Source organism: Pleurodeles waltl, chromosome 12 (assembly GCF_031143425.1).
Source record: "Pleurodeles waltl isolate 20211129_DDA chromosome 12, aPleWal1.hap1.20221129, whole genome shotgun sequence".
In the NCBI taxonomy this organism is placed as follows: Eukaryota; Metazoa; Chordata; class Amphibia; order Caudata; family Salamandridae; genus Pleurodeles; species Pleurodeles waltl.
In genome coordinates, this window is record NC_090451.1 from 667803687 (window position 1) to 667825540 (window position 21854).

Sequence of the window (21854 nt, forward strand, 5' to 3'; positions counted from 1 at the left end):
GACCCCCTCTTCCCCCACTTTTTTTTACTCTCGCTTGACAGATCACCCCTAAACTTTCCTCGCACAACAAGAATCACTGGCACGCTTATTTTGGAACATTTCATGAAGATTCATCAAACGATGCCAAAGATATAAGAAAGTCAAGTGGAAGAAAATTAGGCAATTCAAATGGAAGAAAGTTAAGTCCTTCTGGACAACTCATAATGCCAAACTAAGGATGTTGTTGAGATGGTTAACACTGCCATTGGAGCTGCTGCTCTCTAAAGCAATTGAGGGAATTATGCCTCTTAAGGGTCTTGCTGGAGGATATCACCTCTTGTTTGGTATTCCTACCTTTAGCAGCACCCTCGGTGCAGCACTTTGGTCTGTACAAAAATACTGCTGTTCAACCCTTTCTTAAAATATTTGGGCACTTTTTAACTTTCCCCCAAAATATTCTAGGAGTGGAGTTAGAATAATATGTGAGTCTTCCTGGATTATTTTGGGGAAAGCTGGACTTTCCCTAATATTCTACAACTGGAGTAAGAATAGTAAATTCGACCTCTCAGTGTCTGCCATGCCAGCTACTACAATGAGGATGTGGAGAACATTGATAGTGACCACACAGACCTGAACACACAGACATTTAAAGAAGATATCAATAAGCATCAGGTTCAGTGTTTTCCAGTGCACAATTCCTTACCCCAACTACCATCAAAAGGACTACAGAGATTTGACCTGAAACACCACCAACTCCTACAGATGTAGTGCAATATAGGCAGAGTTCTCACACATTGCATGATCATGGTAAGATGTCCAGGGGAAGTGATATGAACCGGTGTCACACCTGGAAAGGGTTATGAAAGGTCCAATGTGTTCAACCCCACAATATATATACAATACACATACTCAATGGCACTATAGTTTTGAAAATATTTAACTGATGTGGTATCACTGTTCAATGGAAGGGTTCTAGTGGGGCACACCGACACAAGAAGTTTGAATGGCTATTTAATGGAGGACACAGTTGATTTCACAGTTTGAATTAATTAACTCAAATGGGTTGCAAGGAATACCCCTGAGCAGGATTGATTATGATAGGTGTTTGCTTTGTACTGTTATTTTACCTCCATACCACAGTTTAACCTTCATTAATCCCTAAAAGGATTATGCTTTATCTTGGATTACGCTATCAATATGAAGCGTTTCATGATATAATACTGAGTCTGTATTATTGTATCACATTGGTTGATAAGTCTTGGAGCTTGTAATCCTTTTTATGGAATAAGGTGTTTCATATAATTTTTGTTCTGTTAAAAGCAGTAACCTTTTTTAATGGGGATAACAAATTGGTAAAGTGATGGCAGACACAGTGAAGGGATGTCACAATTGGGACTCTATTTCAAGACTAACACTGAATTATGGAAACTATTTACAGTTGCTGCCTACACTTCCCCTGCCCTGAGTACCACCATGGCTTCTTTTAAATGAGCTGACCATCTCTTATATTTCCTGTTAATATGTCTCTCACTGGTACCTCTCCAAGCGTTCTTGTTGATATTTTCTCCATGGTCAGTACCAACATAGATCATCCATATGATTGGTATTGTCAAATTTTTGTATGGCTGTGCCCTCCCTCATATTACATCTGTCGGCTATATTACCCTATATTTGCCCTCCGGAGAGTGCCTCCCTCGTCTCTTCTCTAGAGGCTGTACCTTCTGTGTGTCCAGTGCTGTTGCTTTCCCATCAGTGTTCTAATTTATCACCTTCTTGTTCTTCTTATTCTGTGTCGTTTTGCCAGGATAGAAAATCTTCAGCCGTTCCCAGATGCTGTGAGACGAGTTATCTATTGTGGTCCACAGCTTCCTGAAGAGGTGACGCGAAGCATAGCCAATGTCAATGAGGGCACACTCATACTCCTCCATGTCGGTACATTCGGCCCGGGCATGATCACACTGGCCAAGGGTACGATTGCAATGACATTCTTTGTAGTCACACACTACCCGCTGGTATCGTTTTCGATTGAAGTCCGTGTCACTAAGGGTGATACCTGGCACTTGGTACTTTACATCGCGCATCCTAGACATGGAGCCAGCTGGGCAGTTGCAACGCCACCCGCTCCAGCTAAGCCAGGAGATCCGAGAGTCATCCAGTGTGATTTTGGTACCTGAGCCACCACTGGCAGTTGTATTTCCTACAGTTACAGCCTCTTCATAAACGCCTGCAATAAGAGATAAGTTGCAAGCACCAAGGAAAAACAAGAGGAAAATAATGAAGGAATGGCAGTGGCACCTCATAGGGCAGTGATCATGGTCTCCACAGCCAGAGGTCCAGGCCAAAAGAAGACCCACAAACCAGCAGCAGTAGAGGAAGTTGAAGCTGAGCCTCATGCAGGAGGAAAGCCACTTGTTTAGGTACTGAGGAGGCTAAATATACCAGCATGAGAGGATGTATTCATATATGTTAGAGTAAGCTATAAAGGGGGTGGGCGGCAGCTTCACCAACTATCAGAGGTACTGGCAGGTGAGGATTTATGTAGAAAGAAGAAGTATTCCTGGTAGATACAGGTCAGGCAAGGGTCCACAGAAGTAGGGTGAAGTCTCTGCTCTCAAATTACCAGGGTCAGGTAGCAGAAGGAAAAGCCTTCTAAGTATAGGTATTCGTCAGGCGACAACCCACAAGGGGGTGAGGAGCAGTAAGGTCCCTAGTTTGATGGAGGGAAAGGACCCTGACAAGACCACAGACCCTCAGGAGAGCCGGGCTCTAAGACAAATTGTAGGCCTACAATTTGTAAGCAGTGTTGGGGAGGTGGCAGACTCTCACAAAATTCAGAAAGAGAGACCTAAGTGGAGAATATGCCCAGGTGTGAAGCCTCTGGTCACATGAGATGTCAGGGCATTATTTCTGAAAAGCAGCAATCAGGTGATGACGCGAGCCAAGAGTTTGGGGGTCTGGGTGAGAAGCCTTTCACATCACGATAAGCCACGCATTGACAACGCCGCCTCTGGATGAAAACTGTGTTCCAAATGAGCGGCCAATTGCAGAAATTTACATTACCACCACTCGCCAACAACACTGATTTTTACTGGGTTTTCTGAGTCCCATAATCATGCCTTAATATCGGAGTCTGCGGTCGGAAAACACGGTGCGTGTTACACACTTCTCCAGTCTTCATGTTACCCTACAGCTGTCCTCTAGTGGTGGTGGGTAAGCGTGACCTCATATCCTGAGCCCCCTGTACAGCTTCCCATTCCGTTATAATTTCTTCCACTGACGTCTTTTATCCGGTAATTGTGGCGACATGTTTATAAAGACTCAAGGTGACACGGCCAATGACACCCGTGGACACATATTCTTCGGGTGGCAGGGAATTGTCATTGACTAGGATTGGGGAAAGGCGATGTTGTCAATGGATTGGTTGGTGTCCCTCTTACAAATTAGTTAATTGGCTGGGTGGCCGCGGCTCCTTGTGCGGGTATTCCGATTGGCTTTTGGAAACTATCGTCAGTTGGTCATTACCGTGGAATGCACGTGCCACTGTGTCTCCAAACTACGTCAGCTCAGGTGCGGGTGACGTGCGCTGCCGCCCTGGCTCCTGCCATGCTTTTAGCAGCCTTTTATTCACATATTTTAGATGTTGTGCACACGCTACTTCTGAAGACTAATCACTGAAAATCACAGTTTTTCAGGTAAAACCGTCTGTTATTTTACCTTCGTTCCTCTTAGAGTTTCTCTATTCACATTTAGGTTAAAAATGCATCGGGTAATTAAATTTCGACCTCTTTTTCTTCAAATATCTCTTTGAGACTTCCCCAAATGATATTACTTTATAGACACATGTCCATAAATGACCCGATTCAGACGGGAGACTACCGATTTCGAACATTAAATGGCGTTATTTTAGCTGCCTTCCGCCTAAAATTGCCTCTGCTTCTATGTAGGTCAATGTGAAAAATTAATTCCCTCTATTTATTTTCAAAGTTTCCTTCCTTGCGTTTTGAAAATGTTGACATGTAGACAAGTCAATTTGCTCTGTCTAGCCCCTAATGCGTCAATGTAACTTTCAGAGCTCTTGCTACCTCCTCACCCGATGTTACATGGGTAGTATATTGGGAATTTATTTATCTGTATTGTAGATGCAGTGCATATTTATGGTGCCACGTACTTCATGCTAGGCTTCCAGGCCCACTATTGGACTAGTATTTTATGCAATTTAATGTTAACTGATCTAATCAGATCACTATTGAAGTCTTAATTTTATTTCGATCATTTAGACTCTTGCATATAAAAAATGAAAAACTAAATTTGGAACTATTTAGAATTGGAGAACAGTGAGAAGGGAAGAGTTGGCATGTGGGGAGCACAGTTAGGAGGGAGAGGAAGCTGTCCTAGGCAACCATAGCTGTCAAGGTTTCTGCATGCTCATGTGTGACATTTTCATGTTTTTATTGTACTTGTGTGACATTACAACGTGTTATGTGTGACATTTAGAGTGACACTTTATCACTAGTAGAACAAAGCTGGTATGTCTAAGCAATGATATAAATATCTGTAACTGCCCCTTTTCAGGGACGTAACAGATGCCCCTGCGGTGCGAGGGTGGGCAGGCTTACCTGTACTGGAGGGGGGCACCCCCCAAGTCCCTACGGATGTGAGTTTGGGGGGCTCTTCAGCCTGTCTTGATGAAGGGGGAGGGGCTGTTTTCAAGTTTTAGTACTCCACTGCTCCTTTTGTGCAATGTAATGGTCTAGAAATGGCTTCAAACCACAGTATCCTTTCTGAATGCTTATGCAAAATTATAGACCTACTTCCTTTTTCTAATGATACTCCTGGAAATATTTTTGTTCCATAATTAACCATAACCATAAACACGTTATACTCCTAATAAGTAGGAATGTGATCACATCCTGTGAAATAGCCCCAAACTAGTAGGTGATAAATCACATAGCCTTTAAAACAGCCAACCATCAACTAAAGTTAATGCCGTATTGTCCCCATAATCCCAGAATGTAAAGTGGTCTTGGGTAAAACTCCAGGACTTGCAAAATGTGTTGCTAACATAACAGGTGACCTCCTAGCTGCTGTTTGTTGATTGATGGGACTACCATTTGTTTGCATCGAAAATAAAGACCGAATGTTATTGTTCATCTTTTTGAATTCATCACACAAAAGCACCTTCTAAGAAGGCAAAAGGAGATGTGGTTTAGTGATTAGCAAGCATGAGGCCTACATTGAAACCCAGCTTCTCCACTTCTCCAAAATGTGTTATCTTTGGCCAGTCATGTATTCTCCCTTATTCAGTGTGCCTTACAAGCAAGTTATTTTAGAGCATGTACTACATCATAAATTTAATTGTATATCATCAACGTGACAGTGCAAAACAGTCAGGAACATTGGTTTGCAAGTTTGATAGCGTATTGACGATTAAATTCATTTGTTTGCCATTAAAGCAGACGTGATAGTGTAAAGTCTCAAGATATAACATGGTTTCAGGGTGTATAACAGTAGCAATCAGTAGTAATTTACCACATATCCCAAAGATGCCTATGATAATCAGGGATGGTTACATCTATGGATTTAGGCACAGATTGGTATATTATTATTCTCTTCTGACTGGTATTAGAGTGGATTGCCTTTAATAAGGAAGAAAGCTAGCAGATCAGCCTTTTCGTGTATAAAACAACTGTCGCCACGGACTATTGGTATGTATGCCGCATTTACTCTGTTAAAAGCAAAACTGTGAGCTTAACTGTTGTTAGATATACAAGGTTTGCTAAGCTTTTAATTCATGTACATGTCACCCCATGCCACGAGTGAGATTAAAACTAAAACATGTATGTATCAAGGTGAATTGTTTTCTGGGTGGAACACATTGCCATCCTGCTTTTCCTAAGTGATATGACGAGTTCACATATGGGTGTAACAGCTATTGAGAGGAATAAACACCTGATTTGCTTGACTAATCCCTGACCGTACAGGCTTGCAGACATTTAGCCAATTTGCGTTACTATCACATGTGATGAGTGGTACTTGGCAGGTCTGGCAACAGTGTGCTCATTGGGCCCATGCAGTGGGAGAGTGTGAACAAACAGGTTTACGTGAGTGTGAGGAGTAAAGAACCCCATGCACTAGTGATTTCTGTTACAGCCTTTCTGATTTATGTGGCCTCGTGTTCGTCAAATGAAAGATGCTAGTGTTGACACTGTGCAACAGACATGGAGGCCGAATATGATCATTCAATAGGCCATTCCGTAGGGAAACTTTTGTTCAAAATCTTTGGTTCCTGTGGGGTGTTGCAAAGGGTGTAGGGGCTTTTCCCACATTTCAAACCTTTAGGGCTGTCTCATGCATTCCGACATTTTAGAACAGAAACGTGGGAGATTTAGAAAAATAGATTGGGGGAATGTATTTTTCCTATTGACTTCTACTGAAGCAGAGGGAAGTTTAGGCAGGAGGCAGTTAAAATAATGCTAGTTTTGGTGTACAAATTGGGAGTCTCCCGCCTGAATCGAGTTTGATGGCAGTGTGCATGGGTGTATAGTGACTTCCTATTAACTCATGTTCAGCAGAATGTGAAGTAAATAGTGTCAGTAATTGGCCACGGTAGCATTCTTCCTCATACCTTAAACCTGTATTTGAGCATGAAGCTGCATGCAGCAGCCTGATGTTGCAAAAAAAAAAAAAAAAAAAAAGACACACCAAAATCGTATGAAAAAAAATTAACCCCTTGCCTTCCTAACCAAATTGCTCACAGTCTATGCCATCTAAGAAATACTGACACTGAAATAGTTGCTGAACGAATGATTTTATGTATAACTATGTACAGCATCAGGTAAGGTTGCATATTGTTTTCGTATTTCTCTTAGATGCACTCACACATCTGCGCGGAGTAGCTTTTCGATTGGTTTTCTTTGGCTTCTGGTTTCGATAGCAAAGCAGAAGTAATCGGATGTTTAGAGAATTTCTTTCGGGAGGCAAATCGAGATATTAAACATCCAGCATTGACAAGTGACTGCACACAATGATGTCAGGCTCATATGATGACTCAGTTGGATGAGAGGTATCCAGTGACAGCTTCTGGGAACCCTGAAGAAGTCCTGTCTTAAGGACGAAACGCGTTGGCTGTTTCTACTATGAATGTGTCCTTTTTTTAAAGAAAAGAAGAATAAGGCTGTTTCTACTACGAAGGTGTCCTATTTTTAAAGAAAAGAAGAATAAAGAGAAGATATAAATGGACTTATATTTAAGAATTGGACGTCTTAATTTTGTTTAGTGTGGTGCACCATCAATATTTGAATTGAACTCACACATCTTGTTTGTTTTCCTTCAATAGTCCTCTGAACAGCCAAGGCACCACCTCAGGAGTTTCAACCGCTTACTGCCAAAACACACGCATCAGAACAGTTTCAGCACTAATGCTCAGTACAGTATGCTAATATCGACAGTACTACACCTCCCCTTTACTCATTTATTGACCCACAGTAGTCAGTTCTCCAGGTTTGTGGACTCTCGCTGGCCTGATGTGGCAGCATGAGAAAACAGGTAATTCAGCAGCCGAAGCAGACACGGGTTAAATACAGGACTGGGACATGTACATAGTGTTTGAGAACTGGAAGCTTCATAAGGGGAGTCATAATGTGAAGAGTTCAGAGAAATCCTTAGCAGAAGTGTTTTCCTCTGGCAGAACTTCTGTGCCTTTGTCCTCTTTAGACGAAAGATACATGGGTCTCTTTTAAGCTTGCACAAGTGTATGTGGAGTTTCTTAACTGTCCTCCCACACAGTGAGTGTAGTCCCTTTTACGTCATCCCTCTCTGGATTCCCTCTGCCTGAGTAACTATAGGCCAATCTTTCAGTTAACAGGACCTTTGAATCTCCTGAAAAAAACATGTTAACAAACATCTTTCTGCCTTCCTTAAGCCCAACAAAATCCTCCACCCCGCAAAAAAGGGGTTCAGACCACAGCTTAACACTGAAACATCTGTGATGGCAATAGTCGAGGAATTAAGACAACAGTTGGACCAAGGGGTTCAGACCACAGCATAACACAGAAACATCTGTGCTGGCAATAGTCGAGGAAGTAAGACGACTGTTGGACCAAGGAGGTTCGGCAGCCATTATTCCTTTAGACCTCAGTGCAGCCTTCGACACGGTAGATCATACCACACTTATCCATAGAATATCAAAAGTGAGTATCAACGGCTGCACACTGAAATGGCTCTCCTCCTTTTTGGGGAATAGAACATTTAAGATGTTTGATCGTTCCTGTTACTCCGAAAGACTCCCTTTGAGTTGTGGTGTGCCTCAGGGGTCATCCCTGAGTCCCACCCCTTTTAATCTTTATATGTACGCCCTAGCTGAAATTGTGCATTCCTACAGGTTATCATTGGTTTCTTATGCCAGTGACACCGAGCTGGTGATCTCAAACTCCCCGACCCCAGACTGGCCCCCTTGCCTTCAGGAAGTAGCCGGGTGGATGGCCAGCTGTAAACTGAAGCTCAATGAAGACAAAGACTGAGGTTATACTGTTGGGTAACAATTACAGTAAGAAAGTCCTGTCACCTGTGCCGTACTGGCTGGATAGGCTCCAAAGCCCCAAATTTGTGATAAAAAGACTAGGGATGTGCCTGGATTCCAGCCTCATAATGGAGCACCAAGCCAAAAAGCTTGCTGCTGATTGCTTTAGTGTCCTGAGACGGCTGAAAAAGGTTCTTAATCTTCTTCCTGTGTTATCCAGAAAATTAATTTTCCAGGCTCTTATTATTTCACGCCTTGATTATGGTAATAACCTGTACCTCGGGTCGCCTCAATATGTGATCAAAAGCCTGCATGTCACTCAGAATGCTGCTGCACTGCTCCTTATAAATCTCGTGAGGTACCAATCTGCAAAAAAGGCCCTGAAAGATCCTCACTGGCTTGAAGTGGAGCAACAAGTGTAATTTGCGGCCTTATGCATTTTTCACTGACCACTTTTTTTTTTTAGAGTGGCCCTCTTTTGCTAAGATCGTCAGCTACCCCATTCATTCCTGGGAGGTCGCTAAGCTCCTCTTCAGCACACTTGCTACAGGTTCCTAAGATCAGTAGATCTCGCTGGGGAGGCTGTTTATGTCTCATCTGGCCCGCAGACTTCAGAACACTTTCCCACTTGAATTACGTCAGTTGACCAATTCATTTTCTTTCCGTAAGGCCCTGAAAGCCTGGCTTTACTGTAGCTAGTTTCTCTCTTGGTGGTGAGCTAGCTATTATGATGACTGTTCTAGCGCTGAGAAGCCTTTAAGTAGTTTTGCGTTTTACAGGTACCTCGGAATAGAATAGAATGTCATTTACTGGTTATGGCAGAGGATTAAATAGTGCGTCACTCTTGCAAGAATATTTTGATTTGACCTATATTAAGTCGGCTTGGTGTAAATGAAACAATTTGTCAATTTTCCTCCAGTCTGCATATTAATAAATGCTTCTGTTTATTTATTTTTTTCAGTGCTTTCACTTGATGTACCTCTTCACAAGTTCAAGGACTTGCTGCGTTCACCTGAGGTATATATGTTTGTATCTTTCTTCCAACCTGACGTTCTGTGGTCGGTTTTCCAGTGTTGCTATGTCAGGTATAGTAATAGTCTCTCAGTGCCTGACACCAAGGGGGGAGATTTACAAACATTTTGCGCTTGGTTAGCGTCACAAATGTTTTTACTAATTTATTTTACTCGGTTTGCGCTGGAAAGTACCCTAAAAGTAATTCAAAGCAGCACGAAGCACTGCTTTGCGTTAGCGCCACGTGGGCGTTACATGGGCGGTACATGGGCATTCCCATGCAGCCACCCATGCCTTTTCACATAAAACCCTATCTACAAACAATAGTAGACAGGGTCTGGTGCCAAAAGTTAATGCCTTTTAAAAGCAAGCGTTAAAGGGAGATTTTTTTTCATTTCTCCTTCCTTTTCTGACTTTGCTTGTATGCTGCAATGTGCAGCACACATACAACATGGGAAAAATTCTGGCAGAGTATCCACAGGTGCTGAAATGCACTGAAGTTATGGTGTCAAAGATTGAATTCTTATACCCAGTGGTGCCTGTGAAGTTGGGGAGACTTCTGAGACAGTCCTTTGAAATGCACAGAGGTCCTGCCCTTCCTGCCCTGGCTCCAGACCCACTATGGGTGGGGGGTATGCACCCCTTTGTGTGTGAACAGGACACAGCCTATTCAGGTGTAGGTGAGGTTGGGTCCAACTTCTTCCACCCTGCGAGTATAACAATCAAATCACGCCTAAGCTCTCATTGTGTGTGGCTGTCTAGGGGGAATACACAAAGCCCAACTGTCATCCACCCAAGACGTGATCAGAGACCGGCAGCAAGCGCCAAAGAAATGCCTGCTTTCTAAAAATGTCATTTTCAGAATTGCAATTTAAAATCCAACTGAACCATAAGTTAGGATTTTAAACTGTGTTTCCAGAGACTCCAAACTTGAAAGAAATATCTTGTCCCAATTGGAAATTACACTTAAAAAACGTACTAAGGCAACTCGAATGTTATACTATGGGAGAGATAGGCCTTGCACTAGTGAAAAACACATTTTCACTAGCAGGACATGTAAAACTTAACATTACATGTCCTGCTTTTTAAATTCATTGCACTCTGCTCTCTGGGCTGTCTAGGGCCACCTTAGGGGTGACATATATATATATATATCAGGATGACAGTTTATAACTGCACATACAGGCTCTGCAATGGCAGGCCTGAGGCATGTTTAAAGGGCTACTTAATCAGTGCTGCAGGCCACCAAGTTGCAGTTAACGTACAGGCCCTGGGCTCACGTAGTGCACTTTAGTAGGCACTTATAAGTAAATTAATTATTCTACTTGTGGATAAGCCAATATTACCATGTTTTAAGCGAAGAGAAAAAGCACCTTAGCACGGGTTAGCAGTGGTAAAGTGCATAGAGTCCCTAAGGCCAACAAAAACGAATTCAGCACAAATAGGAGGAGGAAGGCAAAACGTTTGGGGATGATCCTGCCAAAAGGGCCAGGTCCTACAGCCTCAGTCCAGGATAGTCAGAATGTGAATGGAAACTTAATTCCCAATACCTGATTATTTATCCAAATGATCAGATCAAAACCTTCCATTAATTGCCGCTTCCAAATCTGTCCACATTTTCTGAAGCTTGTGGTTGAAGATTCCCGATAATCATTTAACATGTTCAGTGGATTTTAATACAAAAGCTGTGGACACAATCACACTGCCATGCAGTAATGCAGTTGGCTAGGTAGAAGATTATACTGGAACCAACTTTTGAGAATAATGGGATGAACAAGACAGGGAATGCGATGCTGTGCTGTCTTTTTTTCTGATTAACGTACATATAAATTGCAGAAATGTCAAATGCCCCCAGCGAGGTGACAGTTCAACACCTTATTCTACATGAATTGATCATTTGCACAATTTTTAGGGTTGCTTTATTTTGGCATAGATATACCTTTTATGTCAATGAAAGAAGTAAAAGTTATGATGAGAATAATTGGTTTTGCAGTTAGGCACACTTGCAGTTGTCTATCTATCATAAAAAAATATCAAACCAGTCATTTTACAAGAAGTTTGAATATTAGTGGGATGTAAAACAGTGGCTGCTGCTGGTGGCAGGCATCAGTGGTAGGGCAAACAAATCAGTCATTTTGACCCACTAACAGGCACTGAGATATAGTGAATGCCTTTAGGGTCAACGATAAAGCTCTCAACCATGGCTCATTATAAACAATGTTTACAACAGACCATGACACAGAGCTCTGGAGTTGAGGCTGAAGGCTGTTCAAGTTTTTCACAGTCCCTGTCTATGGGTTATAATATTAACAAGCATTTACAATGCAACGGGTCTCGCATTTGCTCATGTTAGAGCTGATCGCGTTGTAAAATCCTAACTTGACTTTTCACCTATCGGGCAAAAGTGCATTTATGTAAGTAACCCAAAAAAGTGAAATTAACTATGTAAAGCCCTCGACTTCTGCCAAGCGAGATAGCACTCGTAAAAAATTAGAGAAAAAGAAGTCCACGAGCCCGATGGAAAACTGCGAGCCTCGCATGTTTTCTGTACTTGGTTGCTGCGCTCGAGGAGGGCTAGCCACCGGAAAAGGCATGACGTATGCGTGCCTTCGACTAATGAAAGCAAGCAGATTTTATTTAGCAAGCCCACGAACCAATAAAAAACACTGATGTGAAGTTGACAGGTCTTCGAGCCCTTTTCTATATACTAAAGCGTCTTGCTGCGATACGCATGCAACGCAGGCTCAACCCTAAAAATGAAACACGTACTTACCCACTAGCTCACCTCCTCCTTTCGTGTTCTTCACTATTGCGGGAAACTTGCTTATTGGGGGAAGGTGATCTCGCTTGACGTGTCTGGCTGCTCCTTAAACAGCTGATGATGAAGATGGTCCAGGCTGGAAACATTCGTACGGGGTGCAGAAGAGCCCCTTCCCTCTCGCTCTGCTTCACCACAGAAGTAGGACCACCAAAAGCTGAGAAGAACCAAAAGCCTCACCAGAATACCACATATTTAAGAAGGGATCAAAATGGGATCAATTTCGGGATTCATTCCGTTTTTTTTTTTTGTTTTTTTTTTTAATCGGAGAACACTCCTACAAACCAAACCACAAAAATGCTGCACCACCGGAGAGGCCCAGCCGCGGCCGTCATCCTGAGGCAGATGGAAAATATTATGTTCTCTCCCTCAAAAAGGCCAATTGCCAAATAAAGGAATCCATCACTGTCTGCTGCCCTGGCTGTGCCCCCGCCCCATGACAGTGACGGATGTTTTGTGTAGTGCCAACATACCAACCCATTTCCAGGCGCTTTGAGACTGCACTGCAGGGGATAGAAAAAAAAGTAACCACAAAATGTATAAAATATAGACGTATTGAGAGTGAACGAACGAAGCAACGTGGTTACCACCTTACACTGCTGATACTGGGACCATGCGAAGTTGGTTCCAATCATGGCTTAAAAACTAACTAAAAAGTGAAATTTTTTACATCTCTTCACTTTCCTGTGACGCTGCTCCAACTGTATAATATGTTATGTACTCTAGGGTATGACCCACGCTTACAACCATCTCTGCTCGTTATCACGTAGAGGAGACTTCTTGTTTCCATGGAATCCAAACTCAGGAGAGCAGTGCGGCCCCTTGGGCCCGGAGGCCTTTTATTTGATGAGGCTGCAGATGATGTGTCGATGTGCTATGCTCGCTACACCCAGGGGAGCTCCTCACTTGTTGCGAGCTGCTCCTTATACTCTGGTGGACGATTCTCACACTCCTAGCCTAACAGGGACGGTAACATCAGTTTGCTTGAACCTGTCCATGGGATAAGGACAGGGCCGTACAGGGAGCATGTGGTCTCAGGCCCAACAACCTTAACGACTCCAGGCACTCCTTTCATGCTCCTTATAATTTAAGTAGCGTGGGAGAAGTGGCAGGATTGGTTGAGCATGCTAGCTCAACGCCCTCTCAGGTACTGGAGGCCTGCGCCTACTCCACCCAGCTGCATAAGACAGCTTGGGTTGGAGAGGTTTAAAGTGCGCGTGTCTGGCTAGCTGTCACAAGACAGCTGGCCCAAGTGACATGCAGACTTTAAATTTAAGTGCCCAACACTCCTCCCTCCCTGCTGCAGCCACTCAGCACCAGTGGCCCTGCCCGACGCTCGGCAGTATTGAAAAATAAAACGGTAATAATTTAACTTTATTACCACTTTATGTTTTGACTGTACAGCAGTATTTTATTAAGTGGCGAGGAGAAATATATTTATCTCCATGTTGTTTTCTCTTTCTAAGTGTGCTGTGTTCTGCAGCACACTTTGGAAAGGGTATAAGTCTCTACGGATCGTTTTTTGTACAAAAAAACAATCCATCCTGTAACACAGACACTCTTGTTCCGTGGCACATGGGTGGTGCTTGCGTTGGTGCTAGGCTGCAGACTGATTGATATGGCGCATTCCTGCCCTCTCTTGTTCATGCAACCCAGCAAATTGTCTTCCTGCATTGGGTTACGTGAAAAAATGTTAAATCTAACCCTCTATTTGTGTACCTCACTTAGCTGAGCTCCGTTCATCCTGCTGTTCTTCTCCTTCTCGTCCTTTGCCCATTCTGTGCTGCCATGATTGGACAGGTAGCATGTACTTTGCTCATCGGGACAGAAATCAAGAGTGTGGTGTGAAGCTATGTCACAGTCTGTGGGGAGGTTTGAGCAAACCCAACAGGAAGGCTCATTCTACCCACGCCCCTAACCACCAGTCATGTAAGAGAGTACCAGAACTCTTAACATGAACATTTATTCAGCATTTGTGTGTACTTACTACATACTTTCACTGCAGAAGGTGTAAAATCAGTCAACCACAGTCGTGACTATGACACTTACATGGTTGGGTATGATTGGACAGGGAGTGATCAATTTAGGGAGAGAGCTGCATCTCCAGTAGAAAGTGGGGATGGCTGAAGGGTAGCATTGTCTGGATTGTACTCTTCTTTAACCGTATGCATGGAGGCACAAGGCACAGTGCTACTTGGGCTACTACTTTGCTCTTTCCTGGCAGTATAACCTCCTGTTACATGCCTATCTTACCGTTCAAAACAGGCTAGCTCCTCAGAGTCATGGTTCCTGTATAGTATAATTTGTAGAATGTCTGGAAGTACAGTGGTCTGGTGCAAGATGCATGTGTGGGGGTTGGTGGTTTTAGGCCTCACTGCTGCCCTCCTCTGGTAGTGTTCATTTGATGTTCCTCATCATCACCTCCCCCTGTGATATGTCCCTCCTTCCCTTAAACAGATGCCCTAGTTTGTAAACCTCTATAGCTCACCACTTTACTCAGGTGTCTGTTCTATGTGCTTTTCCCCATAATATTCTGGGCCAAAAGCATCTATATGTAGAGTTAACAAAAGTAAATGTGCATACTTAACCTCACAATGTTGAGGTTGTCAATAGTTAGACCCCAATATTTTGGTAGGTTGCAATATTATTTGAATTCAGTGTTCTGAGATTGTCTTATAGTTCGGGGTACTGTCACTCACGTTGGTTCTTGTGTGTTCTCAGTACCATAACAACATGCCACCCCTGCATTGCTTTACTGAAGACACAGTATTTTAATGTCATCAATGGGATTTGTGCACCCATGTGGCATTGGGTTTCCGCCTAAAGGATAGTAAACTTATGACAGTAATTGGGAAATTACGAGTCATTCCACATACTCGCATCTCCATGCACTTTTTCGGTGCAGCTTATCTACCATGTTGTTTTTGCCACATGGCACGTGTATATCTTAGTGTCACAAGCCTGATGTGATAAGGGAGGTAGCACTGTGAGCATGAGCAGTCACACCTGAAGCCCTTACCTCCGTGGTGTTTGCAAAGTACAATGGATGCTGCTATGTGGGCTAGAGCTAGATTTGCAGCATTTTTGCTAATTTCACTTTGGGTTGAGCTGAGACCGATTACCAGCGGCATCATGTAGAAAGTCATCATGAACGCCCCCCATCTATTTAACAGACAAGCTTACTATCCATGATGGCTCGTGACCCACCTATGCACCATCAGTGGAGAGACAAAATAGTGCAAGAAACAAACAAACAAACAGGGCAACCAGTCTCCAGCTATGCACCCAATCAGGCCCCACCAACTCTGCTCTAGTTGTCTAAAGAGAGACACTACATCGCAATGCAATGACAGCCATCTTCCACTCTCAGAATCCGGCTACCCTCCAGTCACTCCTTGACACAATACTGTATTCTGTGTACATGCGTGCAAAACTAAATATCTGTTGTAAAGCACCTGTGAAAGGTTGCACCATCGTTATTCATTTCCAGAGGAGCCTATGCTTCAACGAGCACGTTGGTGAGAGAAAGAGTCAGCTTTTGTATCCTTGATTCTCCGAATTCAAAACACTGCATAAAGCTTCGAGACAACTGCTTTGAAAGAAAATTAACTTTGTAACACCCGGAAATTAGTGTTTATCATTTTTTTACAAACCCATACGTACACTGTAAATACAATCAGAATGAATTCAACAAACGGAAATTAATGTTTTCTTCTGTCCTCAGTTCAACAATCTTGCCATTAAACATATGTAGAATTTAATTAGACTGATCATCGTCATAAGTGAGTGGTTTGTTGTGGTTGTACTAGAAAAGTCTGAGGGACAGACCAATGTTTATAGGTCGTAAAAGCATAAAACCCAAAATGTTAGCTGAATAAACCACAATTCCTCTGGCTACTGAAGAATCCCTGCTTTCCTTAAGAAAATGTGTAGTGTGCAAGTTTTAATAGTCTTTGGTAGGCCATAAAAATCACAAGTAACTGGTACTAGTTTCTGTATAAAAATGGCAGTGGAAACTGGAGTTCCAGTCAACTCGGCGTCTATTTGTGATTGCTGATCAAAATATCTTGAAATTCTCCTTATTGTTGTATAGTTCTCCTGTGTTTTTCAAATGCAATAGTTGTATTTTTTGTCCTCTTTGCGGCCACTGTTTAAGTTAATCAGGCGGCGTAAAGAACTCGTTTCCCCATAAAGTACTCCTCAGAACAGACTTTACTACCTCTGTTAAAATATTGTAGTTTCTTTGGTCAGATCAGCCATTGAGCTCCTGGTCCAACCTATGGGGAAAACACACAAATGTCAGCATTTTTCAATATATCATAATTCACAAGAAGCATATCCTATTAGCACCAACTGAAAAAACACTCACAAATTACATTATTTCTGTGAAATCAGTCCAGAGTTTACCCCTTGAAATTGCGGATACAGTTTCCGGCTGCTTGTTGGTAAGCAACAAAATGAAATCCATTTCTTTCCTTTGAATGTATAGAGAGACGCCATATTGATGAACTACAAACTACTTGCAACATGAGAGCAAGCAATATCTTACGTACGTTACTTTTAGTACTGTGTGTAGGTTTCCGTTATATAATTAGCAAATTTGACATTGTGATGAACCATAGCATTAAAATGATCAAAGATTAAAATTCACTGCTGTGCTGATGTTTATTTCTTCATAACTGTTGGATAATATGTGTAATCAGCATTTGTTGCTCCATGTTTAAAGAAGAGTGCAGGCATCTCCAAATCATATTTCTCTAATATATATGTTTTTTTAGGTTGGCAAGCCACAGACTTTATTGAGCTGTTCTCGAGTCAGACCAGAGCGCTCACAGTGTACGAGCTGAGCCACGAAAATAATTATGCCATTTGGCAGGTAAAATGTAACAATAGACTCTTTTCAATTCGAAAATCATTTACCACTTTTTGACATTTGTTAATTTATTATCACTGTAAATTAAAGTACATTGAGTTTCATGTATTAAAGTGTATACTTCCTAAGATAACTTCAGAAATATTTGAAAAAAATAGTCATGCTGACATAGCTACGAGTGAGCCAAGAAACAATTATATTTGGTGTGTACTCTATAAATGGTCATTTATATTGTTGAGCAATATTATAGTGTGCTAAGTCTGTTGTGAATACGTTTTTTGTGGTTGATGTTAAAAGGTAAACTAAGTAAGCTAAAGTAAGCAAGGTAGTCTTGGTTTATATAGAGTTAGAAAGTCCCTAACATATAACTGCATTAGACGCAAAATATGGAAGACTCAATTGTTAAATCACTGAATGTCTTCCAGGTGAAGAGCTCACCTGTGCATTTATCCTGGGTGCATCAGAAGTGGGTATGAAAACTGAGTAGCTAGACTGGACTTTTAACTACCATGGTACTTGTAAATGTAGATTGAGACAGTTACCACAATGGGAGTAACAGAACAAACAAGAGAGGAACTGCTCGCTGTTGTAAGGCGAGTTAAGTAAACGTGAAGTACAAGTTGGTTGGTATCAAAAGCTTTGTATCTTTGCATATACGGGAAAGTGGAAGAGACAAGAGATGGAGATAATGAAATTCCACTGTGTGATGGAATAAGCAGTGAATTGTTTGCCCATCCACGTCTCCCCCCAAAAAAGTATAAGTAATGTAAGCCAGCCTTTCAGTTCAGTTCCAGCACTTTAATGCAGTATCTCCTTGTGAGGGATACATACTGTAGAAATGCTTAAAGGGAATGTAAGAAACAGTGACTAGCAGGAGGAAACCAGAGGAAGATTGTCTAAGGTGTGGTAAGAATGGAACTAGTGTGTTGCATTATGCGGATTAACATGCAGACCTATATGCCCCTACCAGTTCTGGCAATACAGTGGACCCAAAGATATCATCAGTGTAGTGGAAGGATATTTTCCCCGTGCATGTGGTGACAGCGACTATGAAATACTATATAAAGACACCTTTGTCATTAAACTGTTCGATGGTGAAAGGTTTCAGCTGCTTGTTGAAGATTATATGGGAGGAAGCGATAGCCAAGATATGTTTTTTTTTTTTTAAACCAACAAGCTTATTGGAGTAGTATTTTGAGACAAAATGTAGGGGTATTTTTGACACATTTAAGTTATTGTCCCGCGTCCAGGATTTTAGAGAAACCTGTGATCAGTGATTTGCATTGTTAGGGCCTCTAATTGTAAATTCAAGGAGGATAGTGAAGTGTATGTAAATCACCAACTGATAATGAAAACTGGTAATCCGAAAATGCAGAAGACTATGGCTGGTGTGTGAACTCAGACTGAATGTTGTCATAACCTTTGCCCAAGGAATCAAAACAGGTAAAATATGTGTAGGTTGGGTGAGTAATAAAAAGGGGAAGAAGTGTGAATACTGCTGGGAAAAGTTCAAGAAACAAATGAGGAAATAAAACCCGGTCAAGAGAATTGAGGAAAATGTGAGAATTGAATGCCAGTATACCTCAGGTGAATTTAAAGGGAGTTTCTTTCAGATATGATAATGGCCACTTTGTAATCCTCGAAATGTGCCACATCCCTGGAATATAGCATTAGGTATAAGTAGGTATAATGGGTTGTATAGGGTAAGATTGAAGGTTGCATTGAATCCAAGTAGTGGTGTACCAGTAATTCAAGTGACCAGTGGTATCAAATTGGAGTCTATGGCAAAATTATACCCGGAAGTATTGGCCTAATAGAATAAGAAGCTTCTGGTTCTCGTACAGAACTGCTTTGAGAAGTACTACTGGACCAGTTAAGCATAAGGAATGAAAGATACCTATGACTGTTGTGGATTCAGGTGTACAAAGAGTTTGAAAACTTGGAGGAAAGTAAATTAGTAAACGATTGCAAGTTTTAGAATGGTTAAGTCAAATCACAATTGCCCACCAACCACACAACTTGTTTAAAATGTGTGACTTGTTTAATTATTTGACAGTGTAGGGTTTGCAGAATCCCCCCTGTAATTGCTGATACATTGATGAATTGGAGAAAATAGGTTAGTGTGCTCGATCTGTCATCAGAAACCCACCAAGCGGAAGTGGAGGAAGAATCCAAACAATTGACATCTTTCATTACCACCGGAGGATTATCATTTTGCTGGCAAGCCATTTGGCCCAGCATCCACAGCAGCATCTTTTCAACATATTATGAAGAAAATATTTGTTGCTGCAAAAAGGATAACTTGTTTTGATGACTAGGTATTGATCAGTTCTGAAACCCAATAGGAGCATGGTACAGTGATCCATCAAGCACACCAAGTGTAAAATATCTGAAGATTGAGGGATCCGCGTCTCATTTGGGGCATAGTTGGAGTCAGGATAATAAACTTCAGCATAAATAAGTTGAGGTGATGGAGACAAAACCACTAGGTAAATATGTTTTAGTGCTTAATGAAGTATTCAGCCAATTTCTTTACAATACTAAAAACTCTAACACGAGTTACCTAATCTCTGAAAGAATATTAAATCAGATCAAAGAGAGGTTGGCGAGGCACAGTAGAACAATAAATTCTTCATGTGTTTTCTGAAAATCTTGAGTTTGTCAGGTTTTCTGATATTGTCTGGTAGATCATTCTAATTATTACTGATCAGATAAAAGAAATGTAGAGCGACTGATGCACACTGTTTAGTGAAGTGGCCTGTCAAAGAAAGGTGCTATGACCAATATTTTGCTAAACAGCCATAAGGAAAAGTGCAACAAACAACCACACACTGGTAAAGCTGTTGAAAGAAAGAGAAAGCATAGAAGTAGATGGGGCTTTTGAAGAAAAACACAGATTTACACTTGACTCAATGCATCATTTTTTTAAAAAAGTGCTGCCAAGTTCACTTTGTTTGACAGATTACTAAAAGAATAAGATGACCCACGATAATCACCAAATAGGGCAATTTATAAATATTACACCCATGCTATGTGGCTTTTCCTCTTTCTGAACAAATACCATAGTCGAACTAAGTACCTCACTGAATGCACAAGCTTGCCAACCTATTTACAAAACATATGTTTATTTTGAATAAAGAACTTTTCATTTTAAAAATACCTTACTTCTTGCGGTAGAAGTGAATATTGTGACCTCTTTGACTAAGGGTAGGGGATAATGGGACATTGAATAAGCACAATGCCTTTTTATGGGCTGGTAAACCCTTGTACTATAATCATCAGGGTGTTCAGTCATGCTTGGTAAGTGGGTGATTCCGTCAACCTTAATTCAAACTGATTAAACTGGGCTTTGTCAGTGTCTGCGATGTGATCAACAATTACCTACTGTGAACTCCAGTCCAAAGTTCAGGACCAAGGGGGTCATTCTGACTTTGACGGGTGGCGGAGGCCGCCCGCCAAAGTCCCGCCGGCAGAATACCGCTGCGCGGTCAAAAGACCGCCGCGGTAATTCAGAGTTTCCCGCTGGGCTGGCGAGCGACCGCCAGCCCAGCGGGAAACCCCCTTCCATGAGGATGCCGGCTCCGAATGGAGCCGGCGGAGTGGAAGGGGTGCGACGGGTGCAGTTGCACCCGTCACGATTTTCAGTGTCTGCTTGGCAGACACTGAAAATCTTGGTGGGGCCCTGTTAGGGGGCCCCTGCAGTGCCCATGCCATTGGCATGGGCACTGCAGGGGCCCCCAGGGGCCCCACGACACCCGTTCCCGCCAGCCAGGTTCTGGCGGTCAAAACCGCCAGAGCCAGGCTGGCGGTAAGGGGGTCGGAATCCCCATGGCGGCGCTGCCCGCAGCGCCGCCATGGAGGATTCCCCAGGGCAGCGGGAAACCGGCGGGACACCGCCGGTTTTCCGTTTCTGACCGCGGCTGTACCGCCGCGGTCAGAATGCCCATGGGAGCACCGCCAGCCTGTTGGCGGTGCTCCCGCGGTCGTTGGCCCTGGCGGTCATCTGAATGACCCCCTAAGTCCTGTGTTGCATTAACATAGATAAAGCTGTACTCTCTGGTCTCCAAAAGTTGTCAGTAACACTAATCAGAATCTTTTTTTTAATTTAGCAGCTCATCTCTCTGCCACCTTGCACTGGCAGCGCCCCATTATGAAAGCTCTCCTAAAGTCTGCAGTGTGGTCCACCATGAATCAGTGAGTACACCAGAAATGTGCACAGTACCAGCAATGGGTTTTATGATGTGGGCATTCCCCCTAGTAAACCTGTCTCCTTACGTATTATTTTGAAACACCAATCAACCAATGTAGTTCCATTGTGAGAAAAATGACTCCAAAAGTATTATAAATCCATCCTGTTCCCAAAATATACCTCTACAGGGCTCGAAAAATCCACTCGCATTGGCGAGTCTTATTTGATCAGGTCGAGCTATTTTTAATACTTACTCCTCCTTTCTGGCGATTTGACACTAAACAGGTGTTCTGTTCATTTGAAAAGTGAAGGGGCAATAAAAGTTGCCTTTAAATCTTGTTCTTATGTCACATTTGCACTGTTCACAGAGGTCAAAAGTCAGTTTTTCTTACAATAAATGTTCCTTCTGACTGCAGAGTTCCAGGACTTTGTAAGGTGAACTGTGTGACCTGCTGCTTAGAATGTA

General features: G+C 42.4%; 2 protein-coding genes and 1 long non-coding RNA gene across 5 annotated transcripts in view; 1 reads left to right on the forward strand and 2 right to left on the reverse strand.

Moving 5' to 3' along the window:
- LOC138267177 (uncharacterized) overlaps positions 1-3285 on the reverse strand; it is a 51093-nt gene extending 47808 nt beyond the window's left edge. Inside the window, exons 1-2 of the mRNA XM_069216028.1 lie at positions 3258-3285; positions 1749-2203 (exon numbers count right to left, since the gene is read on the reverse strand). Coding sequence (XP_069072129.1) covers positions 1749-2203; positions 3258-3285 — 483 coding nt within the window. The remainder of the gene's footprint in view (positions 1-1748; positions 2204-3257) is intronic.
- Positions 3286-3482: 197 nt separating this feature from the next.
- Positions 3483-21393, forward strand: LOC138268653 (uncharacterized). 2 transcript variants are annotated; one of them, XR_011200046.1, is made up of 4 exons: positions 3483-3671; positions 9459-9514; positions 17105-17202; positions 21309-21393. It is a non-coding gene; the product is annotated as an uncharacterized lncRNA (long non-coding RNA). The 2 variants fall into 2 exon arrangements; XR_011200045.1 differs by lacking the exon at positions 9459-9514 and having other exon boundaries at positions 3536-3671; positions 21309-21389.
- BNIPL (BCL2 interacting protein like) overlaps positions 15932-21854 on the reverse strand; it is an 85716-nt gene continuing 79793 nt past the window's right edge. For both annotated transcript variants that reach the window (XM_069218511.1, XM_069218512.1), the window contains exon 10: positions 15932-16603. In XM_069218511.1, coding sequence (XP_069074612.1) covers positions 16579-16603 — 25 coding nt within the window. In that variant the 3' untranslated portion in view covers positions 15932-16578. The remainder of the gene's footprint in view (positions 16604-21854) is intronic.